The 27,706-nt window shown below is 38.3% G+C and overlaps 1 protein-coding gene across 4 annotated transcripts in view; it reads right to left on the reverse strand.

Annotated features, from left to right (window-relative positions):
- Positions 1–27,706, reverse strand: part of mettl15 (methyltransferase like 15) — a 53,818-nt gene that overhangs the window by 14,912 nt on the left and 11,200 nt on the right. For all 4 annotated transcript variants that reach the window (XM_042412473.1, XM_042412546.1, XM_042412400.1 and 1 more), the window contains exon 3: positions 8,297–8,433. In XM_042412473.1, the coding sequence (XP_042268407.1) occupies positions 8,297–8,433 (137 nt within the window). The remainder of the gene's footprint in view (positions 1–8,296; positions 8,434–27,706) is intronic.

Consider the following 27,706-nt stretch of genomic DNA (forward strand, 5'->3'; position numbering starts at 1 on the left):
AAAACAAAACAAACAAAAAAAACAACTAATATGGTGGCATTTATAGTTATTCAAATTAATGCAAACATTGCTAAATTACCATACTATACATTTATAGTACCTTGTTAGCCAACAACAAACAATTAGCTATCTATAGTGGGTGGTTTAGGTGATGGTAAAGGTAAAGGTATCAGTAGAGGGAGAAGATGAATGTTTGGAGAAGAAAGAGGAGACAGAGCCCCTCTAAGTGTTTGGAGTGCCCGCCAGCAAAGCCACGAGTTTCCCAATGAATGTTACACGAGTTAGGCTGTTTAAAATGATTGCTGAATTCCTCATTTTATTAGTCTGAGGGAATTGAAAGAATGTGTGCCCACTGTAGAGTACCTTTTCTGTGTTAGTGCAGACAAGACACATTTTTTTGGTGCGGTCAGTGCCAGCTGCCATACTGACGGGCAACAGCAGTGAGTTGGGCAAGAGTTCAGGTTCAGACTGAGCGAGACCTCATAGCTTTGTTTGAGGACACAGATGGTAGGAGTTAATGTGAAGTATTGCTGCATTACCTCATGAAGCAGCGCTCTCAACCCTGCCCAGTTAATGAATTCAGTTCATGAATGGAAAGGGGGCAATGAGTAGACTGATAGAACTTAACATTCAAATACAAAAGCTTTTATGCTGTTTGTAGTCATTTTATACACAAATCTGAAGCAAATATTTTATCATTTCACACAAAGTCTTGTAGTAGCTAGCTACAACACTAATACTGAAAATTCCGCCATGCTTATTGAAGACAGCAATTGCCTGCATTGCAATTATTTTAAAAATAAAATGTTTTACACAAATTACTTCTACTTTTTAATTATTGGAAACTAAAATTCTGAAATCTGTGTGTCCGCCCACACACAGGTGATAACATACCTTCCACTTAACACAGGGGCTTCTTCTAGATCATGTTTTTGTAAGCCACTGAAGGATTTAAAAATATGCAAAACAGTTACATAACATTTCTAAATTATTAACTTCTTTATGTGGCTTAGACACAGAGTTGGAGATATAAATGCCTTATGTAAGGTCTTATATTATTAAAGAGGACAAGTTTCAGTGGTGTATGTGCTGAGGTCCAAGTGTGGGCTCATAATTGCTTAAGAGATCTCAGCTATTTATAGTTGTAGCACCCCACAACATTGACATCATGCAAAATTTTCTTATTCTGGCATCTCGCTGGATCAACCTAACACTGAAAATGATTTTCTCTAAACTCACACAGAGATAGACCAAAACTTAACGTAATTTAATGTAAAATTCCAGTAACAAACATTAGGTGTCAATGCTGATAATAGTGGTGTAAGTCAATGGTGAAGCAAACCACTCATCTTGACCACAGCTTTTAGCACTCAAAAACATGTTGGCACATCCCCCATTTGCACTGAAAAATCCCCGTTTTGTGAGGTAACCACGTGCCAGGTAAAATTAGAACTTCTGAGTTTAAATAAAGTTAAATGGAGATCAGAATTCTCATCATTTTCTTAAGTAATGTACGATTATCATATGGTTGCTCTGTGAGCTTTGGTGAATTCACATTGCACTGATCCACAAAGAAAACACTGCAACAGTTTTGCCATATTGTGGAAAATCTCTTTCTATTTACTTCATCTGGATATTTTTGGACGTTTTCTTTTTCAACAAGTGTTCTTATGTCCTCTAGTTCTGCATCTTTATCTGAGATAAAAGGTCATACTGTCTGTTGGTCCTTAATACACAGAGATGGTTTGAAAGCTCTCAATACAAAAATTGTTAAATACTTGTGCAGAGTCAAACGGTGTAAAAAAATTTCCCACCACTGTCCTTTTGACACTACAGGCTCTTTTGAACCTGCCAAAGTGTTTAACGCAGCTATTCTCAACTAGTGGACCATGGAGGCAGTGGTACTGCCAAATGGTTCTTTTAAAATTAGAAATAATTTTTTTTAGTAATTCACAAGGTAATTTACAAAGCTAGTTAATTTTATATCTAAATGAACTCAAGAATCCACATGAATAAACAACATCAAATTCAAATGCATAATTTCAACGACCAGTTACGTTTGAATATCACCATGCCAGTCAGGACACATCATCAGGTAAAGACTGCCACTGTTAGCTAGCTAACGTTCCCTCAGATACAGTGACACAAAATGGATTGGTTTTTGAAACAAAAAATTGATGTGGGAGACAACCCTGCACCAGTAAAAGCTCCAAACTGTGTGGTGAGGAAATATGACCCTGAATATATTAAATTATAATTCATAATGACAGACAGTGATGCTGAGCTGAAAGCACAGTGTGTTAAATGCGGTGAAATCTTGTCAAATGAGGCACTAAAACCATCAAAGCTCCAAAGACAATTAAACACAAAGCACCTGGGATGTGTTGGGAAACCAAAAGAACATTTCTTAAGGAAAAGGGACGGGCTTCAGGCACAACAGAAAGTCATCACAACATTAACAACTCAGTCAAAAGCAACTCTGAAAGCTACCTTTATGTTTTCTGTTTGTGTAGCTCGTAGCAAGAAACACTTTACCATCGCAGAGGAGCTTATTTTGCTTAGTGCTGTGGATATGCCGAGAGTTACTGAGGGAGGCAGCTGCAACTAAAATTCAGTCAATATCACTCTCCAATGACACCATGAGCAGAAGAATTGCTGACATGAGTGATGACATCGAATGCCAACTTGTGGAAAGAATAAAGGCAAGTCTATACTTTGCCATACAGCTGGACCAGTCGCCTGAAGTTAGCAATGCCGCTTTATTGTTAGCTTTTGTAAGATACTGCAGGGACAGTAATCTTCACAAGGATCTACTGTTTTGCAAAGAGCTTCCTACAGGAACAACAGCAGATAATGTAATGTGCTGCCTTGATGATTACTTCACCGAAAAAGGTCTTGACTGGAAATACTATACAGGTGTTTGCACAGATGGCGCTGCATCAACGACAGGAATACATCATGGTGTTGTCAGACAGATCCAAGAGAGGGCACCAGACGCCAAGTAGACACACAGTTTCTTACGAAGGGAAAGCAACAAGGCAGATATCACCAGAACTGCGTGAAGTCATGAACGTGGCTGTGAAAACTGTTTACCATATTAAGAAAAATGCACTCAAGTCACTCAAGGTGTTTTGCTGCTCTGAGAGAAAGACTTTAAACAGATCATTTGCAGCTCTTGTACCACACTGAAGTAAGGTGGCTTTCAAGAGGACATGTGCTTAACATCATTTTGAGCTGAGAAAAGAAGTGCAGACATTTCTGAAAGAGCAGCACTCCCCTCTTTCTGAGCATTCCACTGATGGTAACTTTTGTGCAAAATCGGCTTACTAATGAGATGTATTTGACCAGTTATATCACTGCAAGGCACAGTGTTTTTCGTTTCAGACAAAATTTAGGGCTTTAAGAAAAAACTTATTCTTTGGAACTTAAGAGTCCAGGAGGGACGATTTGACATGTTGTCACTACTAAGTGAAACTTTGGAAGCCTCTCCTCATGTCAACATATTTAGTGCTATAACCCAGAATTTGACTCAGTTGTCACGAAAGTTTGCAGACTGCTTCCCAGTGGACCCATGACATAGAAACCTTTGGATTTTGGACCCTTTCTCTGTAGATCCTGCTTCAGGAGACATGGCTCTGTCCACTGTGTTGGAAAATGAACTGATGGAAGAATCAGCAGATAGCTGCCTGGAACTTCACCTCACACAAGGTGACCTTATTGACCTTGGATATTGACTGCCAGACAATATCCTTCTCTGTCAAAACAGGCAATGAAATTTCTTTTGCCTTTCACCACCACCTATTTATGTGAGTCAAGGTTTTCCCTTGTGACTGTCACAAAATGAAAGGCAAGGAACAAACTGAAAGCAACTTTGAATGCTACTCTGCGTGTTAGCCTCTCACCCATCCCACCATGACTTGATCTTATTATTTCCCAGAAGCAAGCCCAAGTGTCTCACTGAGGGTAAAGAAAGTATTTATTTTGGTCATTACAGCTACAGTGGCATAATACATATTTACAACCCAGTTGATTTTTTTTCCCTTTTTTGTCATGTTATGTTTTTTTTCTCATTTATTTGGGAAGGTGGTTCTCGGAAATTTTTTAACAATCAGAAGTGGGCCTTAGGTTACAAAACATTGATAATATTAACATATTCATATTCATAAGTATGTTTTAATTAGTGTGTAATCACCTGAAAATAAGAATTGTTGTGTTTTTGTTTCCTTAGAACGAGCCCTTTATATCTACATAGGGAGTGGGTCCCCTTCCACGGAGCCCATCATGTTGCTCCACCACGCCATGTTTCTACAGTAGCCCTGAATGGACAAACCAAACACTGGCTCTAGAGAGGGCCTTTCGTGTTTTTCACGAGTTTCGCAGCCACCGTAGGTTCTCCTACATGCTTGGAAGGGGCAGGGTGGGTGTTGGGGAGGGGGGTATACAGTTTGCTGCAATCTGCAACCTCAGCGTTAGATGCCACTAAATCCTACACACTGCACCTTTAAAAGCTAGAAAATTACAAAGTGGTAATCTAATACATTTTTACACAAACTGGTTTTAAATTGCATAAGCAAAATATATGATAGATTGTATAAAAAGCCATGAAAATGAACAATTTACTTGCTTGAGTGTTGTATAACAATTAAAACATGATTTTGTAATACTGCTATTTCCAAGGTTCCAAGCCCTACTCAGACATTGTTTACTTAACATAAAACATAATGATGGCTACACTTCTTCACACACCATTCCCTCACTTAAATATTTAAATATTTGTTCTTGTCCATCTGGAATAAGAGTACACTCAGTGAGGACATTGAGAACCTTTACAGCAGCCTCAGTTTGAGCACATGCTCATTCAACACGATGCTGCCTCTTCACAAATCAAGCCTGAAATATTCCCTTGTGTTGACCTGCTCAGTTCCTTTACCTGCGTCACTGAAGCCTAAGACAAGATGCTGATTGATTGCTTTCAGCAGGGGAGCAGTGATGAAAATATCTACAGTCCAGTGAAGAAAAAAAAGAAGAGGCTACAAACATAGAACACACAAACACAGAGGCTGCTGTTTAAAAATGCGCTTTGTTCAAAATTTCAATTTGTGCTACCTCATTTCACCTCAAGAAGGTTATAAAAAACTCTTTGTGACTTATCTATTTAATATCAAAGCTATTGGAAAATTAATTAATTAATTAATAATTTCTAACAAAATAGATGTTTGCTCTTTGGTGGTTTTGCCATTGTCTCACATGTCATCAATAACTGTTAAATGTTTCCTTGGTGTTTTTCCACTTTAATGATATCATCTTTATTTTCTGGTTGAAAAGCTTGTTTCTGAATAGTTACAGTATCAATTGTTGCATCACAGAATAAAAAGCCTCCAAATATGGAATTCTTCACTGGCTATTGCTTATGATGTGTGATTGACTGAATGAGGTTATTAATCAGCTAGATAAATCGAGAGAATAGTGACTTTCAACTTGTGTGTAGTGCTGAACAGTGTGAATGACTATAATGCTTGGCTTGGTTTTGTCACTATAAAAAAAAATCCACCAACCCATTCAATGTGAGGAAGAGTAAAGATGTTTTAACTGTATTCAGTGTACATTCCAGCCAGGACACCACAAAACTAACTGGGTATACTAAAAACAATATTTGAGTTGGGGAACAAATAACTAAATAACTGCAAATTGGCCTTGATATCAAATTTATTACATACATGTACAGTATTTTCCTGTAACAGCTGTATCTTTGGGCAGACGCATAATGTTAAACAAGCTTTTTGACATTAATAAAGCATGATTTACAGTTAAGATGTAGCTTAGGGGCTAAGTGCATAGTCTAGTGGATTCCTCCTACAAGGAAGGAATTTGATAAAATCACCACAGTTTCATCTTGGGCACTCAAGATTAGTGTCACTAATTCAGTATCTGACCAAATGTGAAATATGGTCACAATCTCTCCTTCTGTTCCTGAGTTACGGTGTTGAATAATGGCCAGAAAAAGTGTTTATGCAGAACAATATGATGTCACAGTGAAGTTGACCTTTGACCTTCTGGATATGACATGTAATCACTTCATCATTCAATCCTATTAGACATTTGTGTGAAACTTTGTCATAATTAGCATGAATCCTTGAGCTATGGCAAAAAAACGTGTTTTGTGAAGTCACAGGGACCTTTGACCACCAACTTCTAATCAGTTCATCCTTGAGTCCAAGTGGACATTTGTGCCAAATCTGAAGACATTCCCTCAAGGCGTTCCTGAGATATCACATTCACGAGAATGGGACAGGTGGACAGACGGACAACATGAAGACATCATTCCTCCGGCCACTGCTGTCGCCGGTGCAGAGGCATGAAAATAGCAGCATGAAGGGAATCAGTATCTTGTGCATGCACATGCATGGTTACATACTGGATGATGCTTGAGGAACGCTTATTTTAGGTTACTGTTGCCCTATTTGTAAGACACTCTGAGGTCCACTGCGTGGTTATTGTCGTACTTTGTAAAATTTGCAAAGTGAAAGGAATGAAACACTGAGTTCTGCACGCAGCTCCTTGTTGATGATTGGCTCGATGGGTTGTGGTATCCTAGAGCCAATTACTTCCTCTTTCTCCTCCTTAAAAAACACATTCGCAATCAAATTATTTTTAAAGACAAGAAAAATGGGGAGGCATTAACAAAAAGGAAACATGTACAGCATACAGCCAGGGTGAAAGTTTTATCAAAGACACATCACGTGTCTTCTGCTTTTTTTGACTTAAAGATCAGCCCTCCTGTGTGGTCACCGTAGATTCGTCCACAACACTTACTAAAGTGTCGTAGAGCAACGGAGACTCCTTCATGGGCGAGGATGTGACTCACACGTCTACGTCCACATAACAGTGATGGGAGAAACACTTTCAAACAAACTGGAATTAATGTACCAATGCTTTTTTTTTTAATTCTGCTATCTTAACGTGACACCCAACGTGGCACTTTGTGTAAATTCCACAAGTACATAGTGTGTAGAAATATAATATCACACCTTAATAGCTTGCCTGTGACCTCATAAGCACACATGTACATCTGTTTTCAATGCTGCTTGTAGCCTGTTCAGATTTATTTATTGTGGGCACAACTACTGCGAAGCTTCAAGTGCAGGGAAGTCATAGCAACAACAAGGATGGTGAAAAGCAGTCAGAAATGAAAGAATAGCAGAGCTCAACTTGAAGGAGACAAATCCTATTAACGACATGCGAGAATCAACATTCATAGAACAGACGGTTACTTTTATAAGCTAATGCTTTTTAAAATTAGGTTTAGATTCACACTAACATTCAACAGTTTGCATTAAGGTTATACTTTCCTCAAGACATGGGAGTGCAGAGGAGAGAGAAAATCCTCCAACCCTGTTGTGTGGATGCACTGCGTAGGCTGCCAGGGTCTTTTACTCAGGCTTCCAATAATATTGGTTAATTGCAAAGATTTCTCTAGCTTCTCTCAGCTTGCATCACGAGTAGGCGTGGAAGAGTTTACAGCAGGGCTATATTGCTGCTGACAGAATACAGTGTTCTGAATCTCTCTCTCTCTTAATTGTCATTCCCTTCTCACAGGCACATTTTTCTGGCAGATTCCCTTGAGAGAGGTTTCCCCAGAATCTACGTAAAAGGATTCCTTCCCACGCCATGGTCTTAGGAACATCTCATTTTCATCCTCCCTCGCCTTGCTCATGCACACACACACTCCCTCTCACCCTGGCATTGTGTCCTCGTGTCTCCCTGTTCGCTCACTCTTGTTTTCATTTTCTTTTTTTTTCCTCTCCACTTTTTAACTTCTCTGGGCTTCTCTCTACTTCCCGCCCCCCCCTTGTATCTTATAGATCCTCCGTGGGAGGCAGCATCTCCCTCACACTGCAGGCGTGGGCCCTTACTCTGACAAATGACATGCCGGGCCCACCAGCTTTGCGTGGGGGGGAGAAAAGCTTTAAGTTAAGAAGGAAGAATGGATTTGATTGGACAGTGAAACTCAGGGGCTGTATCTTGGCGAGCAGTATTTGATCGGCTCAGGCAAGAAGTGAGAAATACAGGGAGAACTGCAATACTATATCACACCTACAGTATGTTTTTTTTTTTTTTTAGAGATAATGACCACAAACCAAACACTGCTAGAAATGGTCAAGCTGCCAACTGTGACAATAAAAAATTATGGTAAAACATTAACCTTGATATTGTATAAACATTTGTCTAGACAGCTTGTGACAAAAACATTAGCTTGTGTTTTGGTGAAGTTGATCCTTTTCAATAAATCACTTACGAGTGTTCCTTGGCCAACTGCTGGGCCAGAGAAATGGCTGTAGGATCTCGGTCTAAGGCCAGCACTGTGACTTCAGGAACCATATTCAGTATTGCTTTGGTATGACCACCACCGCCAAATGTCATGTCCAGGACCACCTACGTGCGAGAAAAAGCAAGCAAACAACACATTCTACTCACAACAGGATTTCACAGACACATTTAATCATCATCGTTTTATCATCACAATGTTAATTCTTCATTTAACTGTTCACAGTGTTGCACTGACATATTTTTCTGAATCTGTCCTATGATGTCAATAGTAAAGCTAAACTGAATTCAAAATTGTCTATATGTTCAAGGTAGACTTCCTCAATATACAGAATATAGATTTAATCGATAAGGAGGGTTGATATTTTCAGCGAAGAAGTTGTCAAACATGTTCCACAAGCTCTTTTCATTTAGTTGTTTTGTTCTGTTCTTTGTGTTTTACAAGGTTGTGACAGATCAAAATGTATTGTGGAAACAGTTCATCTGGAAAAATGCACTGATACAAGATAAACATGACAGGGCCAGCATTTGTTTCCCCATAATTTAAATGAGCTATAATGTATTGCAAGTTGTGACAAATGTTTATTTTCCTTGCTTTATTTTAAGTCCCACAGGAGTGTTTCCATAGTCCAACTAAATCATTATTTTTTTTCCCCTTCAGTAACCAAAAGCACCACATTAAACAAGACTTGGGTCTCATGTTTGATGGCGTTAACCTTGTTCTTTATTAGGCAGAAAAAGGATGGTCCTCAAATCTGACACATACTGCTAGAATTTAATGTGGTTTTAACATAGTGAAAAGATAATGAGTTGTGTGGATTGTCCATGTACAAGCCACATAAACTTGTGATAACATGAACCTTCATTAGAGGTAAACATGTTATTTCAGATCAATATTCCAAATCAGTTGAAGCTGCACTAATCAATATCTGTATATGAACAATAACTCAAATGGCTACGTGTGTGAAAGGGGTTGCTCGTGGTAACAAACCCACAGAGAATTATCACTCGACTCTGCAGTTCCTCGTAGCTCTTTGTCGCGTTTCATTGTCTTTCAGATTGTTTTTGCAACTTTATTGTTTGGTTCACTCTCACCACTCTCATCAAACTTGTTTCCACCCACAGGAAGCAACTGATAAACCACAAGGTAACCCCTAGGAAAGGTGGAGGTGGTAAGCGCTGCCAACTCAGTAACTACAAAAAAAAACCCATGGTCACCAGTTAAAAAGTGACACTTGTTGATCTGAAACACCTGCAGTGCAGCGGTGAGATCTTCCACTCACATCCCCATCTGTCTATGACTGACTGAGCCATTTGCCTTAATTTGTAAAAACTCTCAAGCGTTTCAAGCAAATGTAGGATGTGATCGATAAATCAATCACCTTCTGAGCTTGAATCAGACAGATCCAGACACAAAATAGATCGTGGTCATAACAGCAGCTCACTACTATGATTTGCTAGTAAACCCTGTAAACTCATTGTACGCTACCTGCCTAGCACCAAACAACAGACAGACCAAGTTAGTGATTAGCTGGTAGAACATAGTGGGGCATTTAGCTGCTTAAGACCCAGATATATTTCTCACAGAGGGAATATTAAACTTACATAAGTCAGGTCACCAGAACCATAACACAAGTACTGTGGAGTGTGATCCACTGCTCCTTTGCCGCTGTTGCTATAATTTACTGCAAAACTATAATCCTCCCAATGGGGGAATTACAATAATATGGAATATTTGCCATAATGATGGTGCTAACTATTGGGGTTAGGCTCACTGTTAACCAAATTGAACACTGTGAATGGAATGATTTGGAGACAGTAGATGTCGCATTGCACCCTTAGTAATATCCGAATACATCAATGGATGCAGGGTTGTCAACTGTGACGCTCTTGGTGAGACACACATGGTATCAGGCTCTGTCTCATGTTATCACGCTACCAGAACAAATGTCGCACCGAATAAAAAGAAATGACTCTATGATGAAAAAAATTTAATCAGCTAAGCTCAGGAGGCCTCCCACAATGATGAAAACTGAGTCGTGGAGATTTTCGGTCTTTATTAAAACTTTTAAACACGTTGGAGTAGAGGTGTAAAAAGATTAAAAATTATATATGAGCAGCCCGTTTAAGAAGAAATACCAATGAACATGTCACAAAAAGACATATGAAGATGAGTAACTTGGCTTTGGAAAGTTGATAGCACCCTTTGTTGTCATTCTTTTCAAGTCAAATTGAATAGAGATGTGCAGTGGTGTGTCATGCTGACAGCCACAAACATAAAGGAGGCTTTGAACTAGCAGTGCATGACAACATTCAATCATGTCATTTTTACTCAGAAAGGACACTCAAGATACTCTAACAGTTGTGACTCTGTGACGCAACCACCGGACAGCTGTTAGTCAAGACCAAGTCTAGGCCAAAACCTAGTATGAAATATTTGAAGACTTAGATGTTTGTTTAAATATAATATAAGACGACAACTTGAATATCAATAACAAGTCATGTTCTTTGAGTGAAATTTCCTTATCAAAATATATTTTAAGATCTAACTGAAAATCAGCCCAAAACCATGTCACATGTACACACTAAATAAACACGTTATAATGTTTCAACTATATAATTACAAAAAGAGCATTTGTCTTTTATATTAGGAATAAATGTGATAAGCAAAGTGATGAGCATATAACACCAGTTGACAGTGCATTATTTACAGTAGTATATTCTCACTTTGGGAGACAGGAACACTGTATTTTCTCCATAAAAAACTTATCATATGAATACAGAAGCCCTTCACAGTTAAATAGCTGTTTTACAAGCAAAATGTTGTTAAACCAATTTTCAAAAAATAATTTGTTTCTGTATGTGATATTGACATTATTCTATAAAAAAACATTTGTGAGGAGAATAGCTAACCTTAAAAAGCATTATGGATATTACAGCCATGCCCTTAAAAAATTAAGTATTGCTTTCAATGAATACTCACGAGTCAGTACTTTTCAATGGATTTTCGATTTCAATACAGAAAGTAAGGTCTGTGATTGACAACAGAGTTTAAATATGTTATAAGACAGAAATCAAGCCTGTTAATATTTCAAAGTGAATTCTTCTTACAGTAAATTCACTGTGCTTGTTTAAAGTACAAACATTTTCTTTATGAGAACAATGTGAATATCATAACCCTTTGACTGGCCGACAAGATATTTTCCAAATGTAAGAATGACACTGGATATCTGCTGTGTGAAAGTTCAGGTTGTCTTAAAAAGATACACAAGAGGATGATCAGTGGGAAACATGTTGTATAAACAATAAGGCTTAAAATCAGCAAAGGATACACTAACTTTTTATTGTATTGTATAGACTTTGTATTAATTAAATTGTGGACTTGTGAACACCTTCCTCAGGATATTTTGCATGCCAGCATTATGGTGTGTTACAGGCATTTATTAACTGTTAAACACCATTTATGAATGTATCAGGTGGGGATATAGGGTGGGAAAATATTTTATCAATGAAGGACATTTCGAATATCTGCAAACTATTCTGCCACAGCATCTTTAAAGTTAGTTGGGCAGCTGTTAACTCAGCTGTGTCTGTGTAAAAACACTGGCAAAGCAGGAAACATGTCCTGTCCAGATATATTTCCTTATATATTTCCTGACTGCCACAGCTACAAAAAAATCTCAGCCCTGCACTGACTGAGCAGTCTGAGATTGTTTGAATAATTGTATGGATTATGCTTTACTTTTCATTTTTTCAAATTTCTGCTCTGTGATTTATTATAATGTCAGCAAATGGTAGGGAACAGATGTAAAATGACACAAAAGGAAATGCCAGCTATTCCCCACAAAAACATTAAACATGTCGATCGATAGTGACGTTGAAGGTGGGGTGTGTGCGTGCATGTGTGAGGGAAGAAGTGATCAATGGCGGTTCCCTCTCCTTTCCAGCGCACAGCAGCAGATGGGGAGGGGGTGTGGGCTAGTGGGATGAGTCACACGCATAATGAACTTGCCTGTTGTGCTATTCAATACAAAAAAGGAAAAGGAAAACACAAACACAAACAGCAAAGTAGGCTGGCTTTTATCGAAACAGTCGACATAAGCGACCAGGAGACTAACTGGTCCTCCACAGGAGTGTTTGCAGCACTTGTCACAACAATCTTTTGTCACATCTTGAGGAAGCTGTGGCCAAAAGAACAAAGGTAGTGTATATTTATTTCACTGGAGCAAGTGATAAAAAAGACAACCGACTGATACTCAGTATTCTCAGAGGTGGTTGTTTAGTAATATTAATACTGTATGTTTACTCACATTTGAATCACTGCTGCACTGAAGGTTGAATACAAGTTTCACCTCTACTTTTACACAAAAACACACCGAATATACCAAGCTAAATATTAAATGCGTACAACCAAAACTTGAGAACTGAATGTTTACCAGGTCATTTATAAGGTAAATTGAAAATCTAGTCCCTTCATCCTGAGGGAAAACAAGCTTCTTCAAAAGCCCTGAATGCCGTTCTGAAAATCTTCCCTCTTTTTCATGAGCCTGCTACTTCTGCCACCAGATGGACAAAACAACTCCTTGAAAAGAGTTGGTGATAATGGGTTTGGCATTTGCGATGATGATTGACACCAAACTTGGGAGTGAGTCATTCACATTGATATTTCATACAGAGGGGTGTCAGCGAGGCTCTCAGCTAGACCAGGTCTTCCCAGAGAAAGCAGCAGATTGGAATAAAGCCAGAACACTACATGGGTCATTTCTGTCTCTAAATACAGAGACAATACTTAAAATTAAAATTAATTACTGTAGTCTAGATTTTGTTCTCTATTTAGGGTGTGTAATATCTGCCTTTCCCAGCAGAGGGAATAGGAGAGTTAGGAGTGGTCCGAGTGGTGCAGTCCGACAGTGAAACTGCAAGGTGCTATAATGCAGGACACTTCAGCAGTTACCCCACAGCATTCTTAATGAGAGCTTTTTCTTCCCATAAGTAAAAGGTTAACACATTATAGACTCTCATTTGTTATGTTAAAATCAAAAACATGGATCAGAGCATCTATATAAAGAGATTATACAAATATACATAATGTGAGAAAGTATATTTTTTGCATTAATGAGATTTTGCAAACATAATTCATGCAAAAGTAAAAAAAACAACAACAAAAAACATCCTGTATATGGTGGCCATATGGAAAAATGGGGCCTCATCTCAAGTCCTCTTATGGTTGAATTCATTAGGAAAAGGGGAACAGGAACCTGAGAGAAGGCTGAGTACTCACCTAAATCCTACTTGTGACTCCCCAGCCCAGGTCAGTTACAGTGGGGGATCTAAAATGTCATTGAGGGGAGTTTTTACAGATCTTGTTACACTAACACACAGACCATTAGGGAGACAGATACACAGGTACAGGATCGCTTTTCTTGTCGCGTCCGTTGCCATGGCAAGAGTGGAGGTAACCGGTTTGCATTTCTTTCTCTGTCACACAAAGTTCATGGCGAGATACAAGTGCACACGTATTGGGCAGGTTTGCGACATGAGAGCCCTGTATGAATAGATGAAGGTGGAGGTTGTGATTATGGGAATGATGGGGGTTTCAACAACTGGCGAGCTTTAAGTACTGTGGTGCAATGGCTACATACCTGAACAGTGCCTGTGTGGAATGGACTTTGGAAATAAATCTCATGCTCAAACTGTATCGCTGTTCTCATACAATAAAACAACACTCTAAAACAATTTAAAAAAACACCACACCTGACTCACATTATTAGAGTTTCAATACTTGTCTACATGTTTGTCTACAGCTTACCACATGTTGATTTTAACTACTTTGAAAATAAGTAAATTACATTTTTTCCCTGTCTCTACTTTATTGGCATGAAAGTGATAGGTGTTTGTATTGGTCTTGCAGGTAGGAGGTTGGGTGAGGGGGGAGGGTGCACCAAAACAGATGGCCAGTGAGAGCAGACAAACTCAAAAAGGCATGAAAGCTTCCCGCAATTACTCTGTCAAGAGATTATGTTGACGGTGATCAGTGATGTTTGAGATGTATGCAGCCTTTTGCCTAACTAAAGGTATACCAAACATACTGCCCATGTGTCTGTTGTGAATAAGAGAGAGTGAATGAGTGAACAAGTGGTACAGGAGCACAAAAATGTTGACAAAACTCTTCGCCAGAGGGCTCCTTCCAAATGCCTCTTTGTATGTTGAGATAATCTCTCTTTTGTCAATGGAATGCTGCAGAGTTGCAACAAATACTTTCATTCCTCATCTATTCAGTGCTGTTTGCAGTCTTTTGGCACAAGTTTAAATAAAGGCATTTGAAGAAGTATTTGAGCTAGTTAAGACAAGACACGTCTACACGTGTAATAACAGCATTTGCTAGTGTGCCTCCAAGAACACCCATCTGAAGTTTGTAGGTCGTTTCCGAAAGAATAAGTGAGAATGAACAAATCCTGTCGGAGGCACACAGTCACAAAGGACCATAAAGGAAAGCCTTTTCTGACTCAGCCAGTACATATGCAAGATATTTAAAATTGTAAAAATGATTTGTTATTACTTTTTATGTCCCCTGATGTTAGAATGCTGAGTTTGCTTAATTCTTCTCCAAACAGATATGAATTATCAGAAATTTGTGAAGGAAAAAGCAGCCAACTGTTACAAAACTTAGAACTCACATAAGGATAATTAAAGCAGGATTTATTCCAGTAGTACAGCCTTTTTTCTGTTATTCTGATGTATGTGCTGTGTGTAAAAACTAACCTAAAAATGAACTGAAATAAATCCTGTTATTTGTAAAAAGATGTGAAGAAAAGTATGACATTGTGTTTTACTTTTAGCCATACAAATTCTGTGGCTATACAGATAGACTTTGGTCATTTCATCGGTCCATTGGCTAGTCCATCAGTCCACCTGTGCGGTCTGACGCTTTGATCCACAGTACAATATTTCATTTATTGGAACGATTATCGCCATGAAATTTGATGCAGATATTCATGGTCCCCGAAGGATTTGTGAACGTTCAACCTTATCATGGTATTTACATTTAGCATACTAGTAACGCTATGCTAACATGCTACATGTGTTAAACACGTGTTAACTGTAGGTGAGAAATGATTAAATGTGTGCTGGTGTTGAGAAAATAAGGACTAGCTCAAATAAACATGAGAGTAAAATAAATGTCTTATTTATTTACTCAAATGTTTTGAGATAGGGTTATTATTATTTATTCATGTATTTGACAAGACTTTTGAGTTATGACTCATGAGGGGGGCAAAATATTAGGAACACTTCAATAGAATGCACTCCAGTACACCACAACCACCCACTACGACCTCAATAATAAACATTAAGTAGAATTATCACCTTTCTGACAATGCCAACAAAAACTGAAAATGTGTAAGCTTCATAAAAGTAGAATTTATGGCAGAGCTGTTGTATTGGATTGCATTATATCGCACCGGTGTTCCTAATAAAGTGCTCAGTGAGTGTATATAGTTATGTATATTCACCTTTTGATATATTTTTGACTTAGTGAGTGGGCTACCTCCAGACTACATGTTTTTTGTCATGTTTTACCCCTTAGCCTACATACTTCCCTGTATTACTAGAGACACGTCAGCATAAACCTCTTGATGCTGCCTGAGGAAGAGTGCCATGCTTGAAACATGTTGCAATCCAGAGTAGCTGCTTATCCAAGCCGTATCCGTTTATATTCCTGTACATATTAAGCTTATTCATTTCTCTCAGTTTTTTGCATTTGACGGCTCCCTTCTTTTTCACTGAGTATTCATCTTTGCAAAAGTTAGTTGACTGAACCGATGAAAAAAATAGTAATATTATTACATATGTTGTTTATTAGTGTCAATCACTGCACTGTTACCTGCTGAGATTTCACATTTTCAAACAAGCACACTGGGTCACTCTCTTTGTTTTGCAGGAAATGTGCCCACACCTGCCAACATGTACGCATATAACCCATATAACAAGGCTGAAAAAGGTTAACATTGCTGGGATCACACAAAGTCTAACAAAGGAATAATGCTACATGCAGGAGTACTATATAAATCATAATGACAAGTTCACACTTAACTAGAGTTGCAACTAAGGATTCACAGACAAGCAATGTCTTCAAATTGCTTATTTTGTCCTATTAAATTTAAAAAGGTTTCTAATTTAATGCCACGATGAAAAGCAATAAAATGTTGCAAATGTTTCCTACCACAAAATATTTTGCATGATTAATCAATTATCAAAACTTTCATCATTTAATTTTTCATTAGTAAGCACCAAAGGGTCCAACAAACCACACTACTTAAGTGACTTTGCAAATGAGGCAACAAGAATCTACAACTTCAAGTCAAACATCTTCCCCTGAAGAAGAGATCACTGGGAAAGAGATCAGCCCAAGAGCCACAGACTAAAAGAGACCGGTGGTAAATATGTATCATATACTGCACAGCCATATCCACAGAGGCACAGTTTATACACTGCAACAAATGGGTTAGTGCAGTTTTCAGTGTCAACCATGTACACTGAAAATAAAGATCACTGAGTAATACCTAAAATCTAAATTTTCATGTACACAAGTCCTGACAAAAATATCAGCTGCTGAATGTTGGAGTTTCTTAAGTAGTTATAAACTGCCTTTGGATTCTTCTTGGATATTTCTTTCCTGACAGAGTCACAAGTACAGACTTGGCATTCTTGGGTCTACCAATTAGACTATGTTTTGCCTTTTTATTCTAGACAAATCCCTTTTTTGGATTGGCTGCAGCCTGACATAGGCCATTGGTCTACAGATGTGTTAAGCTCTCAGTGTAGCACAAGGCAGAGGACATACTGGAAAACTATCTAAACAATTTCAGGAAGCTGGCTAGTCTGTTCTCCCCTCACCATATATAGGAAATTTCAGGCGTATTTAGGGCTGTTATGAAATACACACGGATGGTTAAATGTCATTATGTTCCTTCTGATGTCACCTTGTGTTAAGCATAGGCTGTGTTCATAAAGTGTAACTGTTGTTACTGTTGTAGAGAAAAAAGTAAATAGTATTGATCAAATATATGACATTTGCCTAAATAAAACATCTTTAAGGTCTAGATAAGCTGCAGAAAATGCTGCACCACAAAGAAACTGACATGAAATATGCCAACAGCCAGTTTTTATTACAGTACACACTTGGTTATAAGAAAAAAACACTACATATATACCCAATGCAATAGTGGACAAATACTTGTATGTTGGAGGTCAGAAAGGAAATACACTATGTATGCCATATATGAAAATAAGAAGACAGAGGTGAAGAATGGAGACATCTCCGCTGAGTCTGTTTTTTTCTACATCAAGACACCTCTAAAGGCCAATCCACATAGAAAACGTTTTTCACTCACCCGTCTCACAGAACAGAGCTTCCATTTTATCAAATGTATCAATCCACACGGACTACAAGACACGCACGACACCACAGGACCCCTGTGTTGAATTACATTGAATAAGTACCAGATAAAAGTTAAGTTTCAGTTTCTCCTCTCTTTCTGTCCATCTGCACGCTCTCTCTCTCTTTAGGTCGGTTAAGTCGGTTAAATGGTGTTCAAATGTGTCACTGAATGTGGGTAGGTCGTGAAGGACCCATTCAACTAGAACCCCAACCCAGTTTGACCCACTACTATGTCGGTCTAAATGGGGTATGAGAGTATTATCTTCTTTATACAACAGACGTTTTTCACAGCAGACATTTTGGCTTGTCGTGGCAGGAAAATCACAGATGTTACTAATAACATTAACGATGGCTCTGTTACATTTAAGTGTCCCAACCAAGCCAGTGAGCCAGCATGTACAATACGAGGCCCCTGACACTTGCATACATACATGGAATGCATGTGCTTTTCCTGGTATGACATGTTAAAATGTCTGTTGGAAAAAAGGTGTACAGCCACTTTCCACAACAGGAGAGTGGGCAGAAGTGGGCAACGACAGTGAGCTCTGTAAGGAGATGCACCATCACAAACTACAGTGGCAGCCTCTCAGTTGATAAACCCTTGTTTTCAAAGTTTAGAAATCAGTTTAAACAGCAGTTGTTTAGACACAGCCATACAAGCAAATCCTTACTTCGCCATTGTTTTAGATTACCAGTAGAAAATCCCCATACAATATCTCCAGAAAGAGAAAAGTCTTCACAGAAGTGAAGACACTTCTACTAGCTCACTACCTGTCAGACAGCGCCGTAATGCAAACTTACAGGCCACTCCACAACTTGACCTTAACAAACACACCATCTCTGTATTTACTGTAATAGGTCTACGACTATGAATGTTCTTCCTGAGTATGAATGCACTATATGATTATGTGGCCGATTTGCTGGTCAATGGGTTGTGGAAATATAAAAAGGGAGATGAAACTGCCATAGACTGTATTTAATTTGACAAACTGGCAACAATAGATACTTACACAGAGAGAAAAAAGAAATGTTGCGTCGACTCCTTAAAACATTTTGCCTGTGAATATGAAGAAACTTAGCAGAGATATACTTCAGTGGTACGCAAGCAATGCTAGCTGTCACAGGGGAGAAAGCTACATGACATGAATTGTTGGGAAAATCAACCTACAGTGAGACCTGCACACATCACATGCCAGCCACTTCTACACTATCATCTAATTTTGAATGAGCCGATTTCAAACTGATAGAGGGCCATGTGCATTTTTTTTAAAGATATATGGACTCATTTTATTCTATTGTGTTTTTATTTTTACAGCATGGGGCCAGGTTAACACGACTTTTATCTGTCTGAGGGATCCTGGATGACAACCAGGCTATGGTTAACTGAACAATCTACTAATCTGAAATAATATTGTGGTCAGCTGTAGTAAGGATTCCAGACTACAGCAGTTCAATCCTTGTGCTTTCAGCTCAGGTGAATCATTATTAACTTTTTGCAAGAAAGTGTGGCATGATCGCTGTCCAAGGTGCTGATCCTGGGACCGCCAGGGATGTGGGAGCTGTTACAGGATACTCACCGTGTCCCTTCAGTTGGGTAAATTGGCAGCAAAAAAACTGCATGCAGGTGAGAATGTATTATTTTACTTTGCTAAAAGGTGGGGCCCTATGGGAATGAACACCACAAGTGAAATTTCACTCACTTCCACTGTAGGCAACAGAAATTTCAGACACTTAACACATAAACCTCAAACTACATCCATACTAGATACTTCTAGAGGATTTTTTTTCATGATTTCGGTGAAGTGACCCTTCAATACCTGATACAACAAAACAAATAAAACTAATTTTACAGTGTATTGCTAATATTGTAAGTTATGAATATGTATTACTGTGTGAGAAGCTAGAGTATATTGGTAGAGAATACAAAGAGCATAACTATAAGCACATCATGGGTGCTTATGGGTGTCATAACCACTTATCGATGTCTGTGCATATTGGCCAAGTGGTGGAAGAAGAACATATGGAGGCAGCGATAATCTTCACCCAGTGTATGGTTTATTTGCTCTTTTGACCAGACAAAAAGTGTTCGGTTCAGGCTGGTAAAAGTGCTGTTTTAAAATAATTACATACAAAATGAAATAAACAATCTTACAAAAACATGTAAAAAGGAAATTCAGCAACCGACAAAACAAAAAGACCTTGGCTAGGTCCATACCTATTGAGTTCTAGCATATGCTGAAGAGCTTCTACTCCTGGTTTTTCAACAGGAAACACACCCTAAAGAGGCAAATCAAAGTTGGTGTTATCAATTAAACAATATAAACAATGTCAACACATTATTTTAATTGTCCTAACGTCAACATTTCAACAATCGATGTTGATTAGGGTACTTTTTAAAGACTGTTATCTGAAACAACCAAAATTCTGCTCTGGGGTCTACCCAACATGGTAAAGTCAGAGTTTTCTAAACTACAAAGCTATAACTAAATTACTATAAACCATTGGAATCTCCCACTTCCTGTTAGGCTCCTCTGCTAGCTTAGCCTGATTTGTTTTTAGCATCTAAGCTAGCTAGATAACTGGTGCTTCACTACTGCAAGCAGTGCCGTTCTAACTGTACCTATAATATGATACAGATCTGGTGAGAACGCTTTTAGCTTCTTTGGTCCTGTTCTCTGGAACAAACTGCTTGATGACCTGAGAACTGTCACACATATGGGCACCCCGGTAACTTCTGGTTAAGACACGTACGACGTAACTGCAACATCTACCTTTGCTGCATGTCCTCCCTATCTCTCTACCCGTTTCTTGCCTCTCTGCACTTTCAAAATGGCAAATGGCAAAAAATACCCTTAAAAACCTAAACCAAACAGTTGAACAGTTGAGTCTACATCCAAAAGTAAACTGAAAACTTTTGTTGAGTCTAATGATAGTACGTAAGTGTGTGTGTGTGAGTGTGTTTGTCTCTATGGGATAGTTGTGTGGTTTGTTATGGTCTTTTTGAGGGCAGGGGGTTTTGTACCTGTGTTCTTGTCTTTTATTTATTATAATCTCATGTCACTTGTTGCTGTATGCACTGTAATGTAAAGCATACTGAGCTTATCTGTAATTAAATGTACTATATAAATAAAATAGCCTTGTGATAACAGCTGTTGATATATTATGAAGCTTCTTCTAATCTTGTAATGTAATCCCGCCCTCACACTACTCACCTCAAGACCAACTACACAACGCCCCCAGTGCCCTCCCTTTTTTCCTTTTCCCTTCTTTCTTCCTCTTCTATGTACTCTTCTTGCTTTTGTTCTCAACACCACTTTCAGATAATTCATGCCAGCTCTGCCTTTGTTATATGGATTGCATGGTTTGTTGCATTTGTTAAATTTAACCCTGGTCCCTGTCCTCCTCTACATAAAGCTCATAAAGCCCATGTCAAGCATCCGCCCACTTCAAGGAGTCCTGAGACTGGCTCTTACACTGTGGTGGTGCTGAGGAGATCCCTGGAGGAACAGGGATAGCAGGCACTTGTATCTTCTCTGACACTATGCGCCAATAACTCAATATTTACTGTACGTGGGCAATCCAAGGAAACGATTAGTCTTTCTACTGTTTTATAGGCTTTTTGCCCTCTGAAAAAGTAATCTGAAAGTAATTAAATTTTAAAAAATGATGAATTCATCTAGCTTCTGAGAGAACTATTTTGATTAAGTATTAAGCTTTTTTCTGTCAAAATTAAAACCAAGAGTATCAACTTCAAACTCTATTTCAGAGCATTTCACTATTTGTTCATGCTTGTTTCAGCTGTATTTGGGGCCACAGCATGACCAAGAAATCTTACATGTAGTGGATCATCATCAACACTGTAAAATAATCACATTATCAAGCAACAATCTGTGTGTCCAAAATGATATGAATGGTATTTTTATTTAGCTTACATGTTCTAAACTTTTACAAAAAGTGATTTACAGGGGATAGTAAATCATTTTATTTGGGGGGGGGTCTGATTTGGAGGCAATGAGTGACAGCTGGGAAAGAACTGATTGGACACTGAAAGAAATGGAAAGGGAGGGACCTCTACTGTGTGCATGAGTCATCACTCTCCACCCCCACCCCCCCAGACAAACTGTCTGTTTTTGTCTTGCAGGTTGGAGATTTACTGAGCTACATTTTCTCTGCTGGAAAGATTCATTTTTGCATGAAACTAAATGCAGACTTTAACAAGCAAATGATTGTGATATACATCATGAGTCAAATATGCAGGTGGATTACGACTCAGGTCTAATAGCTACTCAGAAATTACTTTTAAATCAGTACAAATCCTTAATATAAATGTATGTGTTTCATCAACATTTCATTAACACTGTCAATGGTTATTATACATATGTCATAATCAAGAGGTTTCTGAGTCTGCTAAAAAGTAGTTGCACTATGATATATTTTTGAAAAATTCCTATAAATATCCTATCCTTAATCTCTAAGGATTTAATAAGTAAAAAATGTATAAAAATTACAACTATCAACTCCATAAACTTCTGTATTCCAGGATACATATGCTTACATCAGCACAGACTACTACAGCTTTGCCTCTGTGCTCTGTAGCTGTGGGAGGGATAATCAAATTAATGTTTCCCACAGTCTAGCAGGTTAGTTTGGGGTTGAAAATAGGGGCAAGAGGGTTGCGATGTATGAAATCCTCCTCATTACTTTGATTAGTCTACTCAAATCCCAATTGTCACAACTGAGCTGGTATCCAAGAGGACTATATTTCTGTATTTTAGTTGACATTTTGTTCAACAAATTGATTATTTTATCATATTAAGCACTGGCAAACTTACTGCTGCAATATTACACATGATATTACACTCAGACAAATATATTAACACTGGTCTAATTCTCAGCTAATCAAGAAGCTGCTTACTCTTTGCAAATGGGACAAAAATAAGAAAGCCAAACAGAATTTTTTGTTCTCCCTTTTTCTTGCTTGTATAAGCAAATGTAGACAATAATGATACTGCACCTATTGTTATATTTTACCATTTTTCAGGAAAGGATAAAACTTTTTTGGACATATTTGTGGAAAGAGTTTCTAAGCTTCAAGTCTTTGGGTGGGTGTTTCCCATGGCAGTGGCTGACTGACATTTGACAGCTGACACTGCTAGAAGACATGCTGTCAACTTCCATGGTGCGCTGCTGACTAGAGAATGTCATAGCCCTGTTGCATATCAACGTTAATACAAGGTGGGTTTTTGTCACTTTTTCAGTCCACATAGCATTTTTTAGAGATTTAAGATATATGCCCATTAACCACATTCAGCTTTTGGGAGGACCCACCATGCTTTTATTGTATTCAACTCAGAAAATGGAAGCTAGCAAAAGCAAACTCGGAAAGTTATTGTTCACTTAGTTTAATAACGTTACCAATTCCCACTAGATGTTACTTTTTGTTCATGTTATTAGAACACCTGCTGCGTCTTCTCACATTATACAAAGGAAGGGGTCTACCTGGCATTAGTTGTCTCTCTTTCATGGGTCCAGTTGTGGCGATGGCAACTTACCAGACTGTCAAAACTCACAGCCATGTGTAGTTCTGTAACCTCAGCACTCCGTACTTCACTCCGTGATTGGAATGATGATACAGAGTAACGTGTGGCGTAACATAGGAAATGCTCAAATAACAGATGGTGCTAAGCAATGGGTAACAACTTTAGCCTCGGAGCTAGCCTGTGTGGCCGTTAGAATTGAAGTGATATTACAAACTATTTATATTGTCCATCCATGCAGATATTGGAACAATCAAATTACAATACCAACTAGAGCTGCAACAATTAGTCAATTAGTTGCTAACTGTCAAACGCACAATATGTAATTTTTTTCTGCTAGGGGTCTTTCAATAAAGACAATAACAAAAGATGGAGTTTGATGATATTGTGAAGTAGCGTGGGATCACTGGAGTTGTTAAACAACCACCATTTCCGTCATTGCAGTCAGCTTCTCCCGGTTAGGATTCCTTTGTTGTGTTCATCGTTCAGGAAGCTTTTACCAGAGCAAAATTATCGTCAAAGGTCTCCTCCTCTCCAAAACAAATGAACAAAGTCTCATGTTAAAAATCAGTGTTTCTCCAACACAGCGGACACAGGACGTCCGGAGGGGCTGCAAGCCAAGCTGCTGCTAACGTTTGCTCAGTTTGTTTCTCTGATAACTTAAGATCCAGACGTCCAATTACTGAAATCCTTCATCCGATTAAAAGATATAGTTAAAAACAACCAGGATCTAAAAGTGCATCATGAAAATGTGGCTTAAAACTGGATAAAAAGTCAATTTATGACAGCTTCTGGCATACAACTACAACGCTGATGCATGCGCAAAGGGGATATGACACCATTGACAGGTGACCAAATGATTAAAATTATATTTCTCTGGGTTTGAACGTTGTTGGAAACATTCGGGATAATGTAAGTACACCACTCAACAAAATATATAACATAGGTCTAGCCATTTTTAGACACTGTAATGCGGAAAAGTTACATATTATACCTTTAAATTAATCGCCAACTATTTTGATAATCCAATAATTGTTTGGAGTAATTTTTTGAGAAAGAAATGTCCAAATTTAAAAGTTAAAGTTAAAGTTAAAGCTTCACAAATTGAATATTTTCTTATTTCTTTAGTATTCTATGATAGTAAACTGAATATCTTTGGGTTGTGGACATTTGAGGATGTCATCTTGGGCTTTGGGAAACAGTGATCAACATGATTCACCATTTTCTGACATTTTATAGACCAAACAACTAATTGATTATTAATCTACAGAATAATTAACAGATTAATCGATAATGAAAATAATCGTCAGTTGCAGACCTAGTACCAACATTGTCAATCGGAACCAAATTTATGGAGGGGTAGCTATCACAGGAAAAAAATAAATAAAACGTAAATTTCTACTCTCTGGTAATTACAATTTTCACCAAATAAGTACAGTCAAACAAAACAAAGGACAGTATACTGATTTTTTCATAAAAAAACAACATAAAGATGAGGGACCATATACCAAAGTATTACTATGCAATTCAAAATGTCTAAGCAATGTCTTATTGCTTAAATTTAAAGTTGGATACATTACACTATAAATGTATTCAAATGCATTCAAAAAACGAGTCAGGGATGGGGTCAGGTCAGGTTAGGGAAAGATCCTCTTTACACTGTCTATTGGTAGAGAGGGGACGCAAACCCTGATCTCAAGTGTTGAAGTCAAACGCTTTATATGACTGCTCCTCCCTACGACTATTAGCTGCCCTATACGTCACTGCCACTTCTTGCTTTGACACCGACTGTGAATGTTTTAAGCTTTATGAACTACCAATGCTGCAATTTGTGTTGAGAGCCTCGACTAAAAATGAAAATGTATACATTGTGTTGTCAATCTGGTTTTCTGACATCATACGATTTTATGCTGACTTGCCTACATAGTTGTCTAAATCTAATAAAAAAATATAGACTGCTAACCTCCACAAGATAGGAAAAGCCACGAACTATGACAGAAACGCCAAAAGGATATTTCTTTGTTTTAACAGGAAACAGGAAATAAGGTCAAATATGATGCAGTGGATCTATTCAAAACGATTACGTGCTTCATTGGTGCCTGCTCTGAAGGATGTCTCTTAAGTGTGACACTTCTGTCAATACAGCGCACCAAGGAAACAATGTAAACTATATAAAGCCCAAGAGAAAACAGGAGTGAAACTGAAAAGAGGGGGTGGAATCATCTAACTATATTCACAAAATGTAAAGAAGCATCAGGAAAGATGGCTTTCCCTCCTGAAGGTGAATTTCATGGTACTAAAGGAAGACAAAAGAAGAACAGGGCCAAGTCCATTAGGGAGTGCAAAGAGGAGTCAAGCTAAATGAAGGCTTCATGATGGAAGGCATGGTAATAGGGAAAAGACATCTAGAGGCATTTAAGGAGATGCTTCCAGTAATTTGAAGACTGGGTTGACAATACAATATGAAATGAAAGGAACTAGGGAATGGGGTGGGGGCAGTGAAGGTGGCTTGAGGGAGGGGGTGGGCTTGAAGGGGGGGCTTCCTAGTGCAGCGCTATGGACAGATTTTTGATAAAGTTGCCCCAGGCCCCTCCGTGACTTGTTTTATCATCACTCCACTTGTGTTTTATAGTTACAGTATCTGTTAAAAAGAGGTGACGGTACTGTAAAGCCAACAGTGCATCACATTTCAGTCTAGTTAAAGCTACACAAGAGATTAGACATATTGCAAGCATGCCAGAAAAACAGATACCATACATCTTATTTTGTGTTGTCTGTTTTGATGGGTGGCCACAATCATAATTTTAGCCTGATAATCAGACAGAATTGCCATTTATTTCCCTTCATAACTGACATTGTGTGCATGTTAGCCATTTTTTGATTGGTAGGGGGATTATTTTAGCCTTGCACATCAGCAGTAAGAGACGTATCCATCCCTGTGCTGGTACTGTCACTTGACTCGCAAGCTGTGGTCTTAGTTGCTAAGAGCAGTTTCATAACATTTTTACACATGAAGTAAAAATTGCCAATTTAGGAGTTGTTATTTCTGTAATTCATTTTACAACAACCAATACAGCAGCGTTGATCTTTATTCTGACCATTTCTCTGTCACAATTTTTCTGACTTTGGCAAAGGAAGGTAATGTCCCTATACTTTGGTTGTTTTTCTAACTTAGAAAACAGCTGTCAGAACAACACCAGACCAATTTGAATCACTGAAAAAATCTTTGATGGGGCTATCACATAGGACTGTGCAATATATCAATATTATATCAATATCATAATATGAGACTAGTAGGGCTGTAGTCTCCTGGTCGACTGGTCAATTAGTTGGTCAATATGCTCTTGTCTGACCAAATTCTCAATGGTCAAATAATCGCCGTGTTACTTTCATGAGGAGTAAAGTGCTACATCAATAGCGTTCCAGGATTAATCCATTATTTCTTGCGGCGGGATGGACATACTAGCAAATAATTTGGCTAACATGCACATAGTGATAATTATGAACGGAAATGTGTATTCAAAACACCCCTGTTGTTTTCACAACTTTGAACTCGCTCAACCTAATGGAGACTGTTAGGTCTAACTGTAGGTCTAACTGTACTCAACATTTACTGAGCGTTTACTGAACGTACTGAATGTTTACTGAATCAGTGTTGTTATAAAGAGAACCCCTGCCAGGCAAAAAAAATATTTTTTTAATGCCAAAAATAACGCCAAATATCCATTAATTCGGAAATCAATAGCATTTGGGAGCCTCTGTGCAGCGCTGTTCCAAAACATGAGTCAATCTCTGTGTCGTTGCCTGGGAAACTCTTGGTAGCGTAGCTCCATTAAAGAACAGGGCAGTGCGTAATATGTGTGCGTAGCAAGTGGGAAAGAGCGAGCGGCAGAAAAGTGACTGAATACGAGCGGAGCAGAGGAAAAGGTGAACAGTAAGTTGTCAGTCTGGCAGTAAATGTACAGACAGACAACAGTTAATAAATGCTGCAGCTTCTCAAGACCAAGAAAAGTCACATCTGTTATGTGCGATTTCAGTCAACCAAGATTTTCGTTGGTTGACTACAGCCGTAGAGACTAGATATTGTCCTAGATTTTGGATACTGTAATAAAGTCGTGATATGGCATGTTGTTGTTTCCTGGTTTTAAAGGCTGCATTACAGTAAAGTGATGTCATTTTCTGAACTTACCAGACTGTTCTATTATTTGCCTTTACCCAATTACTCATTATACCCACATTACCGATGATTATTTATCAAAAATCTCATTATGTAAATATTTTGTGAAAGCCCCAACAGACATCTCTACAATAATATCTCAATATCCATATCGCGGTATTTGGTCAAAAACATTGTGATATTTAATTTTGTCTATATCGCCCAGCCTTACTATCACACTATCAATGT

The sequence above is a fragment of the Thunnus maccoyii genome, chromosome 1, assembly GCF_910596095.1.
Source record: "Thunnus maccoyii chromosome 1, fThuMac1.1, whole genome shotgun sequence".
In the NCBI taxonomy this organism is placed as follows: domain Eukaryota; kingdom Metazoa; phylum Chordata; class Actinopteri; order Scombriformes; family Scombridae; genus Thunnus; species Thunnus maccoyii.